Source organism: Brachyhypopomus gauderio, chromosome 11, assembly GCF_052324685.1.
Source record: "Brachyhypopomus gauderio isolate BG-103 chromosome 11, BGAUD_0.2, whole genome shotgun sequence".
Lineage (NCBI taxonomy): Eukaryota > Metazoa > Chordata > Actinopteri > Gymnotiformes > Hypopomidae > Brachyhypopomus > Brachyhypopomus gauderio.
The window spans coordinates 18,261,479-18,283,172 of NC_135221.1; the positions used below are offsets into that span (position 1 = coordinate 18,261,479).

A 21,694-nucleotide genomic window follows, 5' to 3' on the forward strand; every position below is an offset into this window, starting at 1 on the left:
TTACAATAAACGATGTGATTGTCTTATACAGCACTTCATTAGTACTCACTTTTTTTTTTTTTTACTAAAAACAAAAAACCATAATGCATGAATTCAGCATGTATTGTATGGCGTATTTTCTCTGTCCACTAACTGTTCTCTGTCCACTGGTATTTATGCACAGATCAGACTTTATGTGGAAATGTGAACATGTGGAAATTTGAACATGTCTAATCGATATGACACGTGACACAATGTTAATAGTCCTGTGAATGAAATCATGTAGTCAAATTCACAAAGTAATTTACTCTGATGATAGCTAATATGCTTGTTAAAATGTCCTCCACAAGGTTAATTCTGTATTCTTATGTGAACACTTGTCAGAATGTTAATCATTTTAGTAATGCATCAGCAAATCATTTTAGTCATTGTCCTTATTACAAATGTGTTTTATGTACAATACACATCTCCTTTTGTAATTTACATTTTTTGTGAGGTCACACTCTTTCCATTTGTTATCCATATAGGTTTACACATATACAGATGCTTCCTTGTTGCAGAAAACTGCATGGTCGTATTTTAAAACTCACATCATTTCGCTAGCTGCAAGTAGCTGGAATAAGTTTATGATATCGATTTATAATATTTGGAACCTATGAGATGTCTCCAAGGGAGTATGTTTCTGTATTTACTGCATCTAAATAAGGCAAGCACAAGTATATGAGTGAATTTGTTGGTATATTGTTTTACATAACTGAGAAACAGTATGCTACAGTATTATATTCTGTGTATTGCTGGTTAAATAGGACTATCTTTATGTATTATTACTTAGATGGAGATCAGATCACATTTTGGGAGCCATTAAAGCAGAAATCCGGATAGCACAATTTACATTTAAATGTAAATATAATACAAAATAATTCATCATTTTTGCATGTCAAAGAAGCCCATATACATGTACAAGAAGCCTAACACCCCCAGCTGATTTTTTTTTTAAACTTAAACTGTAAGTAGTGAGTGCTTGAGTTATGGTGCATAGTTATTATTGTTATAAAAGAAAAGGACATAATATGGATTCACATGGGTTTACATAGAAATGGGTTTACAAATGGAATTCAGCCCTCAAAATGAATTACAACACATGTCTCTCTTCTTGAGATGGTTGCCACCAAGCTCGGTTTCAAGTATTAGAATGAGAATAAATAACAGTGGTGAACAGAGGGAACAGAAGTACAGGATATGGTACAGTGTGCAGGTTTTTGCAAAGTGTTGGTAGAAGTCCACAGTTTTTGACATAATGACAAACCAAATGTCCTTCTTGTTTATAAAAGTGAAGCTATTTGTGTTTCTGTAAAGAAAACTAGTTTCATTTAGAGTCAGATTAGCTTTCTAAACCATTTCTACTACAAGACACAAGCTAATCTGTTTTCTGTACATAATGTGTATATGGATATTTGGTAGTTAATTAGCACCAACCACCAAATCCTATTAAGCATTTTGCATAATTTTCTGCAATGTGATAAATTCAGTGACTATACTGGGATGATAGCAACCAAAGTTTTATTTTCTTTCCCCACCACCTGCTGAGCATCCTTAAATGTCCACTGATTTATTAAATCCAACCATTCCAGAACATTAACTCTGGTATGAGCATATATTGTATATTAACGCTGTCAGATTGTATTACTAGCTACATCTTTTTTCACAGTGGTTATAGTCTCCTATGTCCCAGACATCAAAACATCACGTTGTCACATCTGTTGTTACTGTGAATAGATCACCTCCACTCCCTTAGAGACCCTCTCTCTGTCCAATCTAATTCTCACCTGTGGAGGCTGGAGTTGTGGTTAAGGGTTCCTGCATTCGTACGACGGAGAATTCCCGCTGGCTGGCTAAAGTGACCTTGACCAGCTGTACTTCCACTGTGTCTGACTGGTCTGAAGACATTTCATCAACCTGTTTAGCGTCTGGAAATGATTTTATTTTATGCACCTCCACTTCATCTAATATGTTCTGGGAACTTGCATTTAGGGACTTTTTGTCCCAAATCACCTCTGCGTCAGTTCCAGGAACATTACCTGAACCAAAGGTCTTCTGCAAATTAACAGGGAGCTGACTGGGGATGTGAGGCTCATTGTTGTTATCAAATGCTACTTCGCTTTCTATTGGATCTGCTACATCACAGCTTTTGTTGAAGCCTAACAGAGTGATACTTTTCTGATTTGCTGTATTTGGTCCAGTGCCATTGGTTGCTTCAACATCTTTGAACATATTACGAATATTGTAACTCTCCTGAATTCTCTTATGGGTGTATGTGTGGTCAGACTGGTCTTCTGTTTCAGGTATAGTGGGATGTATTGGTTCTTGAAGACCATTCTTCTCCATGTGGGTGACACGAAACCTGTAATTTCATGGCAAAATGTTTGAGAGAATTGGGCTTTATCCAAAATTAACATTTTGGGGAAAAATATGTAGAATGTAGTTCATTAATTATGTTAACATTGTTCAGTTACAATATTGCTGACCCACCCCCAATAACTTATACAAGTTATTTGGTCCCCATGAAACACAAGGATGTTAGATTGCATGTGGCATACCTGCCTACAGAGAATACAGTCTGCTCTATGGGTCTGCCCTTGCTTCGAACTATGCGGTTTCTGTGTTGAGTTTTCTTGGAATGACTTTTCATACAGTGGTGGCACGAGTTGTGATCACTCCCTGAGTGAACTGTATGTAGATGAGGGGGAACACCACCCAAGCTCTCCTTACGTAGTATTCTATTAAAAAACAAAGAGCACACACCAACATTTGTCTTACAGCTCTTACTCAATCACCTTTTATAGCAAAACTATAATCGATAGCAAGGTGTCTTACTGTACAGAAAGGTACATCACCACAAAGTTAAAGCTTGCTAGCTAACTAAACATGTGCATTCATCCCGGATGCCCCCATTTGATTTCAAAGATTAACTTAATGTTAGCTATTCGTGATCAGGAAGTCGCAGCTAACTATATGGCTCTGTACTGTTTATGCACACTTCAAAGCTTACAGAGTATGGAGTCATATTAGTTAGCTGTGGCTTCCTGATCTCGAATAGCTAACATTATGTTAATCTTTGAAATCATTTATTAATTTATTGATTTATATACAATACTGGGCAAATAACATAAATAAATATTTTTATCACATGTGCCTAAAATTATACCTTGGACCATGCTGCTCACAAGTGTTCTGTTTTCCCAGCATTTCATTGAAAGCCTCCTTATTGGCTGAAATCAAAATAAGAAGTAGCGCTGAATTTTTTTCTTTGTAAAATAAAAACATGCTGTAGAATGGACATCAACTACAAACTGTGGCATCACTACAAAAGGCATCCTAAATAAATAACATATATGCAGTTAGTATACACAAACAGGAGGCAAAGGAACACATGCAATGAATGGATGAATAAATAAATATATTTAAAATACAAGGAAAGAAAGAGAAAAAAAGACAAGCTCGATAATACAAAGGAAAAAATTGACAAGAAAAAGAATCATACCTTCATTTTCAATAATGCATTTAAGTATTTGTTCTACTGTATCTTGATTGCTGTCGGATTCATCTGAAAATAAAAACCAAATCAGATGTGGTTAGTGGTGATTAAGCATACGAAAAAAGAACACTGAGAAGTGGAAACTTTATGCCTTTGTAGTCTCTTGTACAATTCAATTGTACAAATCTCTTGTACAATTACTAACCTGGATTTGGCCAAAGTGAAGTGTGTAAACCAAGGAGCATTACATTGTTATAACTGGGTATAATGTGATGGAATTTTGCGGTGTGCCACCCACCATCACTGTCGGGCTCAAATGTTTCTTTACACTCTTCATCCTCGGGCTCGCCTGTGCGACAGCGGTACCCCTTCTCTTTAAGTATATGGCAAATGATAAAACCCAAAAGACCAGTGATGAAGAAGAAAAAGACCAGGAGGAAGATTATATATGGTGGATGTTGTTCTTCCACAGTGGATGTCTCCTGGTCAGTCATGCTCTCTCTTTCTGCTCACGCTCCCTCACTGGACAGAAGACAAATAGAAACAAATGGCTTTATGCCAAAGAGATTGTATTTGGTGTCTGACGTTACCCAAGATGGGGCCTTTAAGCTGACGTCAAGTACTCAGCTTTTCAGCAGAACTCATGGAGAACGGAGATCTTGTCGCAGCGTAGGACTGTCTTGGCTCTGAGAGATAACCTCCTTCTCAGCTTGTGCCGCACACTTTCATGAGCACCCCGGGTTATCTTACCATGCAGATGATTACAGAGGAGAGTCCACACCCTCTTCTGTTCTTCAGTGGGATGCATTAAAACTGTTAGGGAAATATATACTCCATCAATCAGCATCTCCAGTAAGTAGGGATTATTATTATTATTATTAGTATTAGTAGTAGTAGAAGTAGTTGTAGTTCATTTTAGTTCAAATATTTACTGTAAAACCTAAGTGTATTACATAAGATAGCATAAAAAGTACTATGATTATTAAACACTTGATACGTTAATAACACAATATTAGCATAAAATAAAAGTACCATGGTTTTTAACAAATAAGCAGAATGTAGTTGCTCTGATAGGGTTACACAGGATCTTATATGTGAAAAAAGACTTTCAAAGCTACATGATTTGGGGAATGTGGTAAGTGAGTAGCTACTGAGCTGCCTTTCAACACACCGATTCTCACATTTATAGGTGCAGCTATAACAAATAGATTTTCATACAGTCAATTGTAAATTGTGATCCACCAGTGCTAGAACCACTACTCTGAACTAAGGAGTGAAGGACACAAGGAACTGTACATGAGTCTGAACACTGTGCATTGTGAGCCTCTACTAAGTGTCTGGGTCTCTTTCGTGTTCTTGAAAGGGCAGGAGTATATAATATATACTTAGAATATATTTAGACCATAAAAGTAATACTAAATAATTGGCTGTAGCAAAACCTTGTATGCACCGATATATACATACATACTTAAAACATAATGCAACAAAAATACAGATATCTGCATTATTATAATTCACTTAAACAAAATTTTTTGAGATTCATCCCATAAAATGTGGGGTGAGGCTTTGGAACTCTGGTAGGGTTATTGAATTAAAGTGAAATTCTTGGACAAGGTCAACTATATAAGTCAGTTATTTTGATATTTTTTTACTCTTTTTTTAATCAATTTCCTGTTTCAAAAACTTCTGAACAAATAATGCTTTGAAATGACAGTGTGAATGAAAATTTGTACGCAAATAAACTTGCATTGTCATACCTAGACTGAGCTTGGACTAAAGACATCTGATTTTCTTCTTTAAAGATCACAGTCTTTAAACATACAGAACATTTATAATTGTCTGGTTCCTGTGATAGCCTCTTGTTATTAACGGGGTGGAATATTAAAGAGAAACTCTATCTAAACTTAACTTTGTAGCATCGGGTAGTCTGAACGGTCATGAGGCAGTTTTTCCCCCCATTTCCTGTAGACCTACAAATTGAGCACCATCATATTTTGTATTGCGTACTAACAAAAATTCATTATATTACTATGAATTCACAAAAAAGTAAGATTGGGGCTTAACACAAATTGTTTTTCTCGTACCTTACTGCAGGCCCACATGCAGTCAAAGTACCACTGACAGCAGTAACCATGTGGGAGCATTTATATTTACATATTCAGTCATACCTACACAAAGTTCACTTTCCACCAATGGCAAACATTTTGTCTTTCCATGTAATTGTGCGAGGTTTTGTAGCACAACAACTGTAAGGATATCAGAAACATCTCATATAGTTTAGAAAAGTAGTGCATCTTCTGCACCTCATCTATCTGGGACTGGAACTGATCTGGTGTTGTGGCCAACAGTCTGGCATATGTGTGCTAATTCTAATACTGGAGATAGGAAATTCATAGAATGAGTGTGCCTCAAGACAAAATCATATAGGCCTATGCACCAAAAAAGGGGGGATGAATGCTGTTTAAAAAACAGTCAAAATGACTTCAAGAAAGATATGAAACCAGGTTTCTCTCTATTTTCCACAAACAAAAATGTTCAGTGTTTCCATGCGACACAATAGGGGTGAGGTTTTACATCAGGCCTAAATGCAGTGCAAGTGGATACATTTGCTGATGCACGACTTACAATAAAGGTTACATTTCACAAGAGTAGGAAAAAAGATGATAACTTTGCAGTGTATGAAATTCTTCAGCATGACTCAGCCTTACAGTGGCCTCTCTGAGGACTTAACGGATAACCTATGCCATGTATTATTAGCATCAGAAAGTCATGTTTACTGAGGAATAACTTGCCTTTTAAGTTATATCTGCTTATTTAATACATGATCCCTGCTTTGTCAAAGCCACTGTATGAAACGCCATCGTTTTAGCGATAGCACACCTTAGTCCTGTTTTGCATAAAAATGTTTGAAGGTATTTCTTTAACATTTCTGCTCAAAAACAAACAGCAACAACAAACCAATTGAGCTCGTGCTGCATCCATGCGGATGTGAACTTATATTTGTGCAGTCTACGGAATAGTTATAACTCTTACCTCGAATGATTTTACGCCAATGTCACGCTCGTTGTGCAACGCCAAAGTCACGACTCAAATCCCTTGTCTGTCATTGCAGGATAATTAGCTGAGCACTAACTGCTCTCATATACAAGATGTAATTACGCGTATAATATTTAGAAGATCTAGCGTGGTCAATTTGTTATTGGAGTATCGGACGCCGGTTTACAACACCCTGCATGGTTGGGCTGCGCGGCAGGTGCAGCGTGGGCTATGACGGGTGAGATCTTCTCATCTTCTCGTGATCACCGCTGACGACAGCTACGGTGCCCGAATCTTGGAACATCTACGGAAAAACGAACTTCATCCTAATACGATAAAACGAAAACGGAATGCGACAATGAAGCGCAAATTAACACGTAAGCATCCGTTTTGCGACACAGAATGCGGAAAGTCAGTTAGGAAACTGTTATTCAACTTTACAATGTCGATGTGCGTCCATCTAGCAGCAAGCGCAGGTTCGTGAGGCACGTAGGCACAGAAGCCCGGTGAGGTCCCACTGCAGCGCTGTAAACACATGGGCCTAGACCTCACGACTCACTTAGAAAGACTAGTTCATACGAGTGCGTTCTGCACGCTTATCTTCTACTGAAGCTAATTTAAACCGAAATTGTTCATCTTTCAGTAAAGCACATGATGTCCAGAATGGTACTGCTGAGGTCAGCTTATACCATCTTTGCGCAGTGTATTCTGCGCGCTGTTGGACGAGTGTATAGACATACATTTATATATTACCCTACAACATGCAGGGTGATTATTACCCCGCACCCTTTGCAGTGCTATCTGAGCCTTCCATCTTAATTCAGATGTTATAATTTGTAGTGTTTCATGTTTTCTCTACTCTCATATATAACACATCAAGTTCATCCGATAATTCGCTAGTTTCTTCATAATATTAATTACCGTGTGTTAGGGAAGGGAAAATGTGAAACTTAGCAGAAAAGTCTTTGATCCTTTCCATTTTTTCTCTACACGAGAATGCCTATTAATATGATCATTTACAACGCCTCACTCTTGTTAGCATGCAAGGTGCAGCAACAACAAAATGTGTGTTGTTAATCTCCAACGCAGTGGTTAATTCGCTGTGAAAATGCTGTCATTATGTTTTAGACATACATTCCCTGGCCCCTGGGACTATGGCAGGTTCTGAAGGTTCCTCTTCTTGCTTTTATTTGTTTCAGGTGAAATATTAAACAATGTTAGATTTAATTTTGCTGCAAGTACTGTATTATAGATGGAAAAGCTGTAATATGGTATCAGAGCCGGAGTGGCTAATCGGGAAATTCGGGAGGATTTCCGATGGGCCGGCTCATGTCAGTCACTAGTTTGGGCCGATTGGGAGGCAAAAATAATTTTGGGCCGGATTTGGGCATGAAACTCCCGGGCTGAAAAAGTGTCCCACTCCGGCCCTGTATGGTATCATGAACAAATTAATCCTCCTGCACTGATTTAGAGCAACATTCTAAAACAGGTGGACAACCTGCTTGCTATAATATAGTGAATTATTGCTTGAGATTAGAGAAACACTTGTCTGAACCCTCAACTGAAATCATATTTCCTCCCACATTTCTCTTAATTTTCCTAAACAAGTTGATGACGTTGCCTTGGATACTGTATTGCAGTCTCATGTTAGCAATGCAAAAGCATTTGAACTGGTGTATGCACCGTTTACTTGCAGTTTCTAAAAATATCTGAAAAACAATGTAAAAAACCCCCAAACAAACCAACCAACCAAACAAACAAAAACCCAAAAGCTACACTTCATTGATTTGGTTTGCTTAATAAAAACATGCCTCCAGTCCACAAGTCACTGAAAACTGCATTACTTAAGTTGTAAACATAAGATCAAACTGTAATGGTGTAACCTTCATTGTGATTCTGGCTCTTGCTTTGGAAATAAGGGGGCATATAAAGAACTATCTATGGAGCAATAGCAATCATTACAAATGCTGGAACAAAAAAAAAAAAAAGACAGATCTATAAAACACAGTATATATCATTCTAGCCATTACGTATACATGCTAAATTAGACTAATGAGTAGCTGAATATGTGAACAAGGAAAATAAATTATTATCAAAATGTTTCACAGTTTTACACATTTATAAACTGCAAATCACAAAAGAAAGTAACTATTTAGGAAAGCTCAATCTTGAAACAAAGGAGTAAATCAGAAAAATGTTACAGGGGCGAGGTGTCCCATGTTAAAATTTACAGTACAGTAACCAAATAAAGAAATGGTATTTAAAGATGGATTTTGCCCAATTACTACAGGGTAGTCCAGCTTATAGAAAACGGAGTCCTATTTTAACATGAAATGAACAGGGTGCACATGGGACCAAGATCAGATTTCCACATCACTCTCTTTGTCATTGTCATGGTCACCATCATAGAATTCATTTGCTGCCTCAGGCCTGTTGATAAAGAGAAGAAAAAGATAAAATCATTTAGTAATCACTCTTCATAAAATTTGACAACATGTTGGTATACAGAAATACTGACTTTCTTATTACAAATCAACTAACTTTGCCAAACCCTGACAGAACTTCAAAAGTGTCCCCCGTATGCAACTGCAGTATGCATTAAACATGTTTAAATGTGCCATCATATAGCAATCTAACATTTTTATACACATTATTATTTCTTAACCATAGTCTGATTAGCACATGTTTAATTGTTTTTTAGCATAGTTTATTTGTTTGCTGTTTTCATAATGCTAATCCTGGGCCAAGACCAATTGTATCCTCTCCTGTAGATCCAATTCAGTTAAATACAAAGTGTGTGGTGTTACTGTATTAGTGCAATTCCTCCCAGTCCACCCACACCATCTCAACCCAACAGACTGAGGAAAGTTAACTGACTCAGAGGGACATATAGAAAGAGAAAGAGGGAGAGAGACAGCAATAGATACACGGAGGGGAAAAACAGACAAACACTGATCAACACCCACCTCATACCTACTTAAAAAAAATCTAAAGAATGGAAAGATTAATTCAAAGATAATCAATATTGTTTGAGTTCATAATGTGTGGTTTTCCATTGAATGCTACAAAGACTTTCATTTTGAATTAATGGAATATTTTTTGATGACTGAAAACTCATCTAATTACTTACAACTGATTTTGAACTGTTTGTGTTGTTTTGATATCTATAATACATTGTGAGTGGTTCCACAAAGATGGTGAATGACAGTAGTAAAAGTGCAAAGTCATGTGTGTTGTGAAGCTCTGTGATGTTATGCAATTGGTGGTGACTGTGGCGCATGGCTAGTGCAAGGGTTTTATCTGGTGAACGAAGGACTAGCCAAGGCCCAATTTTTCTAAAAGTTTCAAACAGAAAGCTTAGATTTACCATCAAATGCCTTTTCCTAATCTAGTGACTACGGATGTAATTGGGGGGGGGCAGGGGGGACATGTCCCCTGCACTTTTTCAAAAGCTGGTTTTGGTAAACCCCGCGCCCCAGTTCTCAAGCCATTTGTGTGCCCCCCCACCTATGAAATCAAAATTTCCATGCTAGTGACAATCGTCTTCTGATTATTTTTGCTTCACTATGTTTTATTGAACTGAACAATCGACATGTTATGTGATGATTGACCTTTAATTAACCTTTTGGTTTGACTGCATCATGTATGGGACAATGCTCTTTCTGATGGTTTTCTGAAGTAATATTCTGTTTCCATACCATTCAGGTTCCTTTCACTTTAGGTTTAAGATAGCTAGGTTCTTTCTATTGCTAAAATGCAAGGAGAGATCATTTATCTCTGCAGCCCACAGAAGCAGTTTTTAATACCACATGCACATTTCCTGTATTTTTTCTAGATGTATACCAATGTAGATGTATGCCCTTTCTTTAATATTTACATGTAAAGAACATTTTCTTGAGTCTGCCTTAGAGGTCTGCGCGGGACTGCTTTTTTAATCCTGCTCCCGCCCGCTCCCGCTTGTTTTAGTCCTGCTCCCGCCAAAAAATCGCTTGTTTTAATCCCGCTCCCGCCTGCTCCCGCTTGTTTTAGTCCCGCTCCCGCCAAAAAAATCGCTTGTTTTAATCCCGCTCCCACCAAAAAATCGCTTGTTTTAATCCCGCACCCGCCCGCCACATACACATTTCTGTCACCCCCGCCCGCAATCCTAATATGAATTGAATTAATTAAATTTAGTACTTGAAATTTTCTTATGTATTTATTAAAACAGCAATATAGCAATGGATCGCACTGTCCCATTTCTTACCACAGTCCAAACACATGCCGTCAGGTGACGTACACCAACACTTTGACATCTATCACAACAAGCAAATGGTAGACGAATTCTATCTCCATTAATTACAATGGAATATGACTTCCATACATCAGACTTTCCTGTAGTTGTCTTAATTGTGGTGTATTCGCCTGTTTTAATTGAATTTTCCACAGCTGAAACTGGTTGACCATCTACAGTCTCTGCCATTTCTGTATCAAAATGACGCACACTTCATGTTCATGTGATCAGTTGCTTAGCCAATATTTTGAATGAGTTTATTGCTTACTTACTGAATGATTAGTTGTTTTCGTCCTGTTCCTTATGCATGGAAATCATTGCGTTGTTATTATAATTTTCTGGACTATTTATTAATTTGCGGGATTTTTCTACATGTATATGCGGTCCCGCTCCCACATGGCCTGGACTAATTAAACTCCCGCTCCCGCCAATAACAATTAAATTCTGTCCCGTGCCGCAAGATATTCCGACAGGTCCCGCGGGACTACTGCGGGAGTGCAGACCTCTAGTCTGCCTCATTAATTAAAACCACAAGCATGCCAACTGAAAATTGCTAGACTCACAAGCAGCTTACTGTCCTGGTAAGGAACACTAACTGGGGCTCTATGCATGCATAGAATCTTGGATCTGATTAATTGTGTGCATGTAAATCTGATTTTCATCAGATTGTTGAGCATTGTTGACATTGTTGATTGAAATTAACAGTTCAATTTTAATCTATAACTGAAATGAATTCAATCAGATTGGTGAACAGCCCAGGCTGTAACTTAGATTGTCAAATTGCTACCAACATCCACAAAGGAAGCAAGCCAAAACTTTCCCAGAGGCATCAGGTACTCTCCAAGGTGCTGAAGCTGAGCTGTGATTTCCACCTGATTTCAGCATCATTGCTTGGGTTCTACCTGCTAAATCCTAAATTGGAAAATGGGGCTTTCCAATTATCCACAGCTATCAACTACTACTGGATTTCCTTACCCCTCTGAACTTCTGGCTGCAGTCCTGTATATTAAAGTAAATGAGACACACCATTTTTCCAAGACTTTCTCATGTGGTTTGGCTTTTACACTCTCTCCCCACATAAACACCAGCCAGTCATTTAGGAACCCTCTGCCTTTACCCCTATGCTCAAAGCCAAGAACACCGAACAGTTGTGCAAACATCCCAAATTACATTTGCAATCACAATTTATGCCTTGCCTATAGCTTCACAGTAACAGAAGACAAAAGCATGTCAGTAACCATACAGATATCAGAAAATCAAAACTGTCTGGGCAGCAAACGTACCAAATGGAACCATAAGATGAATGACTTCAGGAAAGACATTGAATAGTTAGCTTGTCAACTTAAGTGAATAATACAGAAATTACATTAGTCTGCACCCAGCTCAAGGGAACCAGAGGGACATGTATGATATATTATATTTCTACAATTTATTCATACATCTGTATCTGATGTTTTTATGACTAGTTCACCCTTATCAAAAGTTTGTTTTTGATATATTAAACCCAAACCCAAAATGTCACTTCTGGTTCAAAGTTCTCACACAGATTGATCCCAAGGGTATTAGAACTTCTAGTGTAAACAAACTGATTATGATAAATAGCCAGAATTTTACAATCATGGAAGAGACATACATATTACATGTTTCTGCAGAATGTGTCAGTTCACACATTGTGTTTTCCTTTCAGTAATATCCAACCTTAAAAAACTCCCATTTGTAAATCATTTTTTCTTTTGTTTCTTGACTGGATGCTACATACGCACTTTGAATTGAACACACCTGGAATAATTCTCTTCTGAATTGAACTCACCTGGACTAATTATCTTTGAATTGAACTCACCTGGAATAATTCTCTTCTGAACTGAACTCACCTGGAATAATTCTCTTTGAATTTAACTCACCTGGAATAATTCTCTTCTGAACTGAACTCACCTGGAATAATTCTCTTTGAATTGAACTCACCTGGAATAATTCTCTTTGAATTTAACTCACCTGGAATAATTCTCTTCTGAACTGAACTCACCTGGAATAATTCTCTTTGAATTTAACTCACCTGGAATAATTCTCTTCTGAACCTCTCTCATCTGGATCTGCATCATCTGTGCGCTCATAGCTCAGCAGGTCTGAGGGAACGTCATGGATCTGAACACTTGGTGCGTGGTTTAGCATCTTCAAGTTCTCAAAGACAGTCTGACGAATCTGCTCCAAGTACTGTGGAAAATCAAGAGAAAAGGCACAAACTTTTCATACAAGTTCTTGTTACAGTTTATTACAGTTTTGAATGCCTCCACAAAGAATTAATGAAAGCATTTACAACTTTATAAAACAACAGACACATGCAATATGTGCCCAAGTAACACATTTATGAACGCTATGGTGCTGTACCTGTCTAGAATTCTGGTTCTCAATCCTCGTGCTGACATCTGGATGAAGTGTGAAATCAGGAGCGAAATATTCAAAGTACTCTGTAAGGACATTGTGCAAAGAGTCAAATAATAAAAAACACATCCCCCTGTTTAGTAAATCTAAAATGAAACCTCAAAAATGAAATCAAGGGAAGATTGATAGAAGAAGAACTGAATCACAAGGAAAAGTAACAACTGGGTGTCAGGCTTAAGGAAAACAAATATTTGTTAACAAATCAAAAAAAATTTAGATCAATTATAGGTACAAAGATGAATTATTCAATTATAAGTGAAGACAAAGACACTGAACACAAAAAGATTATAACATGCGATTAGCTAATAGCTTAAAGGAAGCCCTGACTTTAAATAAAAAGCTAACATTTACTTATCAGACATTATGGTTTTGTAGTTGTTGTTATTTAAATAAAGTAGAATGGAGCCAAAGATGGTGAAATTCTACTGGCAAAACCCAAGCTTTAAGAAATATATCCCAACATACCACTATATGGTAGCTCGTCACTAATGGACTCTTCAACTAGTAAAGACGTCTCGTATGTCCTAAATCAAACATTACAGAGATGATTGAAGGATTATTAACAATTATTCATTGTAAAAAATGTTTTACTGCCAAATACATCATCTTGATTTTTTTTAGCCATTTCAAACAGTTCAACCAGGAGCTTAGGCTTAACCCACCAACATCTGGCAACGTTGCGTACGGTATACCCTCCTCCACCCAGCACAAGCAGAGGGATTTTGAAACTCTTCACAAACTCCACACACTCCCTGAAGGAAAAGACCAGAGGGTCATTAGAATCATAAGCAGGTAACTGTTAAGTGTTGCCACATTTGGTGTTTGGTTGCCACATTGGTCCTCTCCTAATTACATTCTGCAGAAAAACAAATCTGTCCTTTATTAGGTCAGGATTTAAAAATAGAATTTCAAAAGGTGACCAAATATGAACCAACCCTACTGAATGTGCTTGTGCACAGTAAAGCAACGTTTTCTCAGACTCGTGAGTTGAAATCAAAACCTGAATATTCGTTTACAAAAGCAAGTTACATGGGAGGTGTTTTAATGATCTTGACCTGAAATGCTTTTTAACCAACAGCCTAAAACTCTAATGGAGATAAATAAATATAACCTCTGAAGGATTCGCAAGTGAGTAATGGGTACAGGCTGAAAGGTGAAGAGATCTAGAATGCAGAAGGAAATTACTGTTGTAGAGTATTAGCACTGGGTGCATTCTAGTCATATCAAAGACAGATATATTACCTCAGATTTTTCTGAGGTAATATTGTTAGGACCACACATCATATGCAATTACTGGACAGCAGTCCAGGGTAAAAATTTGCTGAGGATTTTCAAGACATGACTGGACATACTCATCATTCAAACCTCTTGGCAACTGTTGGAAGATTATAATCACGCATGTGCGTGCCTACAGGCATTCTGTTTACTAGTTGCTGCAAGGTCTGTCCCAGTGATAAAATAAAACCAAGATACAGTACAATCCAAGTCATTTAGAAAACATACAGATTCATAACACTGTTTTGACTGTGCTATTAACTGTTATAACCAGCAGGTGGTAGCCATGAGCTACAACAAGCTTTAGATCTCCCTTTATTGTGCCGTTTCATTTGAGATTTTGGTGGACTGAAAGGCATTTAGAATGTTATAAGGATTCACCATCTTACTGGTAGTGGAAGCTCTTCATAAAATCTGGCAACACCATTTGTTTCATGAGAACAGGTGACCCATAATGCAATGCACCAAGAACTTACCCATGACCACGTATACTGAGATTGAAGCATCCTAGTCTGTCACAGCCCAGCGAGTCTGCTCCACACTAAAGACACCACGGATCAGATATATGAGTGCATGCAACTCAGAATATAAATAAATAGAAACTTAACATCTTCATAACTCATGTTTACTTGAAGCACAATGCAGGTTGGCTGATAGAAGTCCACCACTTGCTTGATCACTGGTTGAAACAATTGTCTGTAGCCTAAAAATATTAAGAGAAAACTTATCATTATCGATAGTCATATACGTGTCAGTCTTATACTGGTGTCAGTGCTTGTTACGTTTTTGCACTATGAATTTTCCTTTTTTGGTAATCTTCCCCACAGCTGAGTCAAGGCTCCGTGAATGTATGGGGCAATAACCAGAAATGGCTATAAATTAACACTTTTACACACTGCATATAATAAGAGAAACAGGTCTCAAGGTATTTGCTGACAAGGTTTTCTTTTGAAAGGGGTTTTTGCAAGAAAAAGCAAACAAACACAAAAACAAACAAAAAGAAAACTTCAGAACACCGAATTGAGATGTGATGGTTTTTGCTTTTAAGAGCCTTCGCAGAAAATTTAAAGTCACCAAGATCACATGTTTTTTTCTCTGAAATGAACACTGACTGAAACCAGCATTGTTATTCTGCATGATTCCCACTGCATGCCACTGCTGAGGAAATTGCAAATGGCCATTTAAGAACGCAACTGGTTAACTACATTAGGGAACTTCTATTAGCCACAAGGACAAATCTATACATTTTAATTCAATTATATTACTTGCATATGTCCATAAAACAGGAGCAACCTCTTTAGCAAACTAGACCAACTTGCATTCTCAAAACAACTACTACAATGTTGTTGTAATCATTATCTTGCCAAAGGACAGATATTAGAACCTACGACCAACAGGCGTCAAGTATAAAGAAAGTGCTTAAGTTAAGCAGTAAGTTTCATCTGTACAGCCACTCACTCTGATCATCGATCCCGTCACGCAGAGGCACGTTCAGGCAGTAGTACCGTCCGCTCTCAGCTCCAACCTCATACATGTCACCTAGAAAACACACCGTGGTGTTTAAGGACTGAAGAACTGCATTACGAGACTTGGAGGACCCTGGTCTTCCATGATGGCACGCCATGTGTCTTGTGCACAGATATACAAAGTGCAAAAGTAAACAAACGTTGACACCAATCCTCCAAATGGTGAAAAGCTGCTAATGATTCTTTCAATGCAATGTGCACTAGTTCAAATGTTAGCTGACCTTACAAAGAGAAACTACTTTTTTATGCCAAGTCAGACTATCCATTTTGATGCATCATTGTAGCTGCAAACTACTGTGAATGGAAGAGGAGGACCTCCGTTATTATCAAGTTAGGACCCATCAACTTACCCGTTCCTGGAAAGAAATAGTTTCCGTACTTATGGAAGGACACGGTCATGACCCGATCTGTGAGATAAAACGCTTCCTGCACACCATCACCATGATGAATGTCGATGTCAATGTACAGCACACGTGGGTGGTACCTGGAAGTTCGTTTACACGGTGATCAGGACAAAAATTGTCAAATAATTTAAAAAATGAATTACTTAACTATACTGATGATAATCTGATACATTTGTTTCTAATAACCTGAATAATAGTACAAATTCTAAGTCATAAAAATAATCATTTGGTATAGCTGTTTTCAAAATGTGTCTAAATTTAAGGTGAAACAACCAACATAGAACTAGAAATATATTTAAGGCTGAAACTCACAGTTGTCTATGTGTTAGGTCTGTTACTAGAGAGATGAGTGTGTGATGCATATAATGATCAGAATTTGTACTTACTTAAGCAGTTCTAGTATACTGATTACAATGTCATTCACATAACAAAATCCAGAAGCCTGCCAGAAGAGAAAAGAAGAAGTTACACAACTTGAAAAACAGTGACTTAAATTCGTCATTATTGTCAAAATCCCTTAAATAGCACATTTACTGTTGGGATTTCCAATCAGAACACAGGAGACCCCTAACCTTTCAGTGGGGTAGTACTGTTTAAAAGGGAAAGGGGGAAAAATCAGTCAGAAAACAAAATGTGTCACTTATCAGGATCCCCAGATCTTTTCATTAAAACAATATAGTGGAAAGATTCTCGATTTAAGTTTTAACGATCCTTATGTGACCTTATGTATGGCATCTTCTGGGAAGAAATATGAGGTATTGCACAAACTAAACTGGCTTCTTCCTCTAAACACGTAGAAGGTCAGATATCACAAAACAGTTCGGGTCTGTTGTCCGTCAGAAGGACATACACTGCATTGACTACATAGTCAAGAGGATTATAGCTCTTCAGTAGTTTAGCTAACATTGGTAATGTAGTTGAAAAATAGCAGCAGAACTTAAATGGGCTTTCTTTTGCAGTTGAATTGTTTTAAACAACTTGTGGGGAATGTGTTTTTTAGATCATTTTCTGATCACTGGTTTGGCCAGTTTTTTTTACTCTAATGGACAGTGGGTTTTTAAAGGATAGAAACTTACCTCAAATTTTTTTGCATGATGTAAACCTCCTGCCCAGTTGATAGCAATGTCGCATATCTAGAGATAAATTACACTATTAATGTTTATTCTTTAATTGTGACTAAATGAAGTATAAAGCCAACAAACCCCTTATAAGGGAATACTTTTTCTTTTAAGACACTGGGAATATTTAAATCATTTTTATTACATAACTAGTGTAGTTATATTCAGTATTTCATCATGTCTTATCAAAAGAACACAAATATTGTGTATAATATACACAAATATATGACACTGCTCAAAAACCAACTAAATTGTCTCCTCGGTCATAGCTGAGAATGGTCTGGGTGTGAACCTATTCCACAGAGCCAATGACTGACAGCCCACAATTTGCAAATAATTCTGGTTGGCTGGTAGCAACAAAGCCGGATTGAATGGTAGGTTTTTATGTTCTCTGTCAGGATGAAATGGAAACTAAAAACACAAACGACTAGCAAACTTTCTCTGCTAAATAAAGTCTTAGGCAGTGGAGCCTATGTTTATGACCACCTATTTTACATCTGAATGGGATAAATTCTGACAAAATGAATCGGTGGTTATAGAACTTTTTTATATTATTTATATATTGTCAAACATGTCCATGTGTTTATTTTATTTATGTCTAAATTGTTTGCAATCTATTCTCAGTCTAGCCCATGTTATGTTTCTGTTTGTTTAGTCTATGTTCCAGGTCAATCAGTTAGTATTAGCATTGTCATCTTGTTTTGTTATAGCCCTGTTAGCCCTTAGTCTTGTCTGTCTGTCTGTCTGTCTAGCTCCACGTTGCGTTTTGTGTTACACTTGGGTCCCATTTACTTTCTTATTTGGCTTACACTTTTGTCTTTCTTTTTCTGCTTATCATGCTATGTTGTTATCGTCATTCTTGTTATGTGATGAATGTTAGTAAATTGACCCTAGCCTGATGATATCGAGACTAAATTTTCCATAAATAAATCTCGCTTCTCTCAGCAAATGTGTCTGCCTTCTGTGTGCTCCAAGTCACAGCCATTACAAAGAGCAAAATGAAATGAATTAACCTAAAGACGACATATATTTACATTGCATGGGGCTTTACCAGCAGATTCATATTGTTGTGAATCTGCACATTGAGACTGAAGTGAATCTAACCTTATGGTTTAACTGAGTTGCTCCTTGTAATGAAGCACCAGTGTATCTGGAACAAAATTCAAAAAGGCCTGGAAAGACAGGACTAAGGAAGACAACAAAAGAATGTGTGTGCAGACAAATACACAGACAGACAGACAGACAGACACACACACACACACACCAGTATAAATATAAACAAAATTAGAACTCAAATCCATTAAAGTAGAATGCATTAAATATCTGTGGCATATAAACACAAGCAAACAAAAAAGCTGATCAGGACTTACCAGTCATCTCCAACATTGAAGGCGTTAAGGCTCTTTGTGAAACCCTGCATGTTATTTGGGCTCACTTTCTGCAGAAAATCTATGTAGTCTTCTGAATGGAAACGACACATGTCATGTTGGGATGCCTTGTATGGTTTGAAAACCTGTTGAGAAAGTAATAACTGAAGTCTTGCTCTGTTTGTGTGAATAGTATTTAACTGGTTGTATTAGCTGTAATAGCAATATCACAGAATAATAATTTTAAAAAATACATTACCATCATCTTCTTATATAGGCCATAATGCAACACAAGACTGTGTGTTAGGGACAACCTATGTGGTTTCATTGGGTGTCCAGCACCTATAATGATAAAGAAGGGAAGATAAGGGAAAAAAATGACATAATTTCATATCAATTAATGGACCAACAAGAGGATATAAATTCAAATAATAGATAAGCAATTAAACAGCAAACAGTGTTAAACAGATTCAATATTATCAATCAATATTATAAGCTTTAAGAATCAATAACGAATCACAACCAGAATAGTTGTTTTACATAGTTTCTCTTGTAAAAACGCGTTGTTTCGCGAACAAATCCCAACATAGAGTGTAATTCGTAGTGCAGAGAAGTCCTTAACAACCAAATCAAATAAATCTAGCTTATTTTATTTATCGCCAGTATATCTGATGCAGAAACGGGCACTCTTACTAGTTTAAATGGCTTTTCCAGAATCTTTTTTATCATTACTAAATATGTGCAAGTATCGTGTAACTAGTCTGTTGTTTATGTTTCAGCTTTGCTAGCTGCATAGCTACGTTACCTAGCCAGCTGGCTAGTGGTTTTGCCTGTACAGTCACAGAAGCTTGACCTTACCATAGTGGAAGTTTCCAACATCTGGGTCATAAAAGTATGCCGTCCGGTTAGTCATTTTACTACTAAACCGGACTGATTGTGGAACTTAAACACGAACTTTCGACAAACTGTCGGCAAATTCTTTCGGGTTGGCACAGCTTCATTTACCACATCGTCGCCATTATAAATACGTCATCAAACGTGGACCGACCGTACCAACTTAGATTGGGGGGTAAGAACATAGACATTGGCTGTGTTCGAAATAGTCTACTACAGGGGTAATCAATTAAATCTTTCCGCTAGGGGGGCAGGAAGTGACGCAATAGTAAGGTTTTCAAGCAAGAGTACCTCGCTGCGCATTTTGAATCAAGTTGAGTATCTTAAGGTTAAAGTAGTTTATTTAAATAGCATATATTTTATTGAACTCTACAGCTTGAGTGAATAAAAGCTAAATAGAAATAAAGCCTATTGAGACCTGTTTGTTAGCTAGGTAGGCTAACGTTGGCTAAAGGTTGGCGAACGTTACCGGGGCGGTGTAAAATGGACACAAATTAAGTATTATATCGCAATCGATCGATCGCCGGTGGTTTGCGCTAGAGCGAACTAGTAACTCATTGAATCATGTGGAGATCAGAGGTAAATAAACTAGATTTTTTTCCGTGGTGAGAAATCGCAAGTGTGTCGTGAGAGCGTGTGAAAACGGTCAAATGCGTGTGTCTCACGCTCGGTGCGTGAGAGTTGGCAATCCTGTGACTTGGATGGAGAATCATGTCAGTATATTCATTTTATTGGCACAACATATGTGTATTCTAATAGGTTTATTTGTGTGCATGAATAATTCTAGGTCACTAGTTATTCTAGGTCTAGGTCCTAGTTATCCCATGCTTTAAAAAATATAAATAATATGGCATTACAAATGGAAATGTTTAAGGATCTTCAGATTATATTAAGTCAGTGAATTTGACATTTATGGGAATGCATATCCATTTGGGATTTTGATGGACACAGTTGTATGATACCTCATGCACTACCCTCTGTATGCTGCAGTACTGTAGTTTTTTTGTTAGGTGTCAATATAAAATGTTTCATATATTGTATATATTGCTGACATTAGAATAATAATGTTATAACATTTCAATAAAATAAATGTCCAATTAATCTTATTAATCACTCTGTTTTAGATGCACCCTTCTATCTGTGATGCTGGTGTACAACCGGACATCGAAGAATGCAACACATGTTGCAGAAAACTGTTTCACTGTCCTCTTTGCCCAACCTTCAAACCAACAACAAAGGGGAAGATCAACAGACATGTGGATGCCCATATGAAGAATGGGATAAAATACAAAGGCACACAAAGATTATCTTTATTTTCAATCATCATCCATGTTCTTTTAAATGTGCATACAGAGCCTATAGAAAGAATTCATATCCTACTGAAATCCTTGCCTTTTGCCACATTATACCAAAATGTAAATAAATGTCTAACTTCCCATGGTTTTACACATTATAATCTGAAAAATGATATAATTAGTAAAATACCTATTTTATATAAGTAATCAGCCCCTTAGAGTAAACATAAACTTTCTCAGGTTCAACCAATCACCTTCCAAATCACACACCAGGCTAATTGACTCCACTACTAGTAGCACCAGGTTGGAAAGATGCTTTCAGGAGTTCTGTGATAGAGTTGTGGAAAGTTAGACGAAGGATACAAAAATATTGAATATGGTTATAATATGTAAGTACAGCTCGAAAAGTAAGACATCTTTTATTTTTTATTTTCAGGGTATAGTGTGTCTAAATATCTATATGGTGTGAATACTTTCTATAGACATTGTATTTAGATAATGCCATAACCGAATGGAATGTGTACTGGAAAATCTACCGTGGAGGGGATTGTATACT

General features: G+C 37.2%; 3 protein-coding genes across 10 annotated transcripts in view; 1 reads left to right on the plus strand and 2 right to left on the minus strand.

The window, feature by feature from the left end:
• Window positions 1–6,687, minus strand: rell2 (RELT like 2). The gene is made up of 7 exons (XM_077022540.1): window positions 6,548–6,687; window positions 4,265–4,327; window positions 3,813–4,036; window positions 3,521–3,583; window positions 3,185–3,248; window positions 2,577–2,756; window positions 1–2,380 (listed from the first exon to the last, which is right to left on the minus strand). The coding sequence occupies exons 3-7, from the start codon at window positions 4,006–4,008 to the stop codon at window positions 1,795–1,797; spliced, it is 1,089 nt and encodes a 362-aa protein (XP_076878655.1). The 5' UTR covers window positions 4,009–4,036; window positions 4,265–4,327; window positions 6,548–6,687; the 3' UTR covers window positions 1–1,794.
• The window catches only part of LOC143527371 (uncharacterized), a 24,477-nt gene continuing 7,022 nt past the window's right edge, over window positions 4,240–21,694 (plus strand). The window contains exons 1-2 of one of the 8 annotated variants that reach the window (XR_013134094.1): window positions 4,240–4,366; window positions 20,968–21,136. Coding sequence is in view for 2 of the 8 variants with exons in the window: in XM_077022541.1 (XP_076878656.1) it covers window positions 20,494–20,556; window positions 20,968–21,136 (232 nt within the window). In the remaining 6 variants the exon portion in view is untranslated. The other 7 variants (XR_013134092.1, XM_077022542.1, XR_013134091.1 and 4 more) reach the window with 7 other exon arrangements.
• Window positions 8,117–20,022, minus strand: hdac3 (histone deacetylase 3). Its single transcript, XM_077022539.1, has 15 exons — window positions 19,808–20,022; window positions 19,209–19,291; window positions 18,953–19,095; window positions 18,687–18,768; window positions 17,541–17,597; window positions 16,851–16,906; window positions 16,411–16,544; window positions 15,993–16,073; window positions 15,164–15,237; window positions 15,011–15,075; window positions 13,922–14,011; window positions 13,725–13,783; window positions 13,206–13,285; window positions 12,874–13,031; window positions 8,117–8,980 (listed from the first exon to the last, which is right to left on the minus strand). Exons 1-15 carry the CDS (start codon window positions 19,860–19,862, stop codon window positions 8,911–8,913), a joined length of 1,287 nt encoding a protein of 428 aa, XP_076878654.1. The 5' UTR covers window positions 19,863–20,022; the 3' UTR covers window positions 8,117–8,910.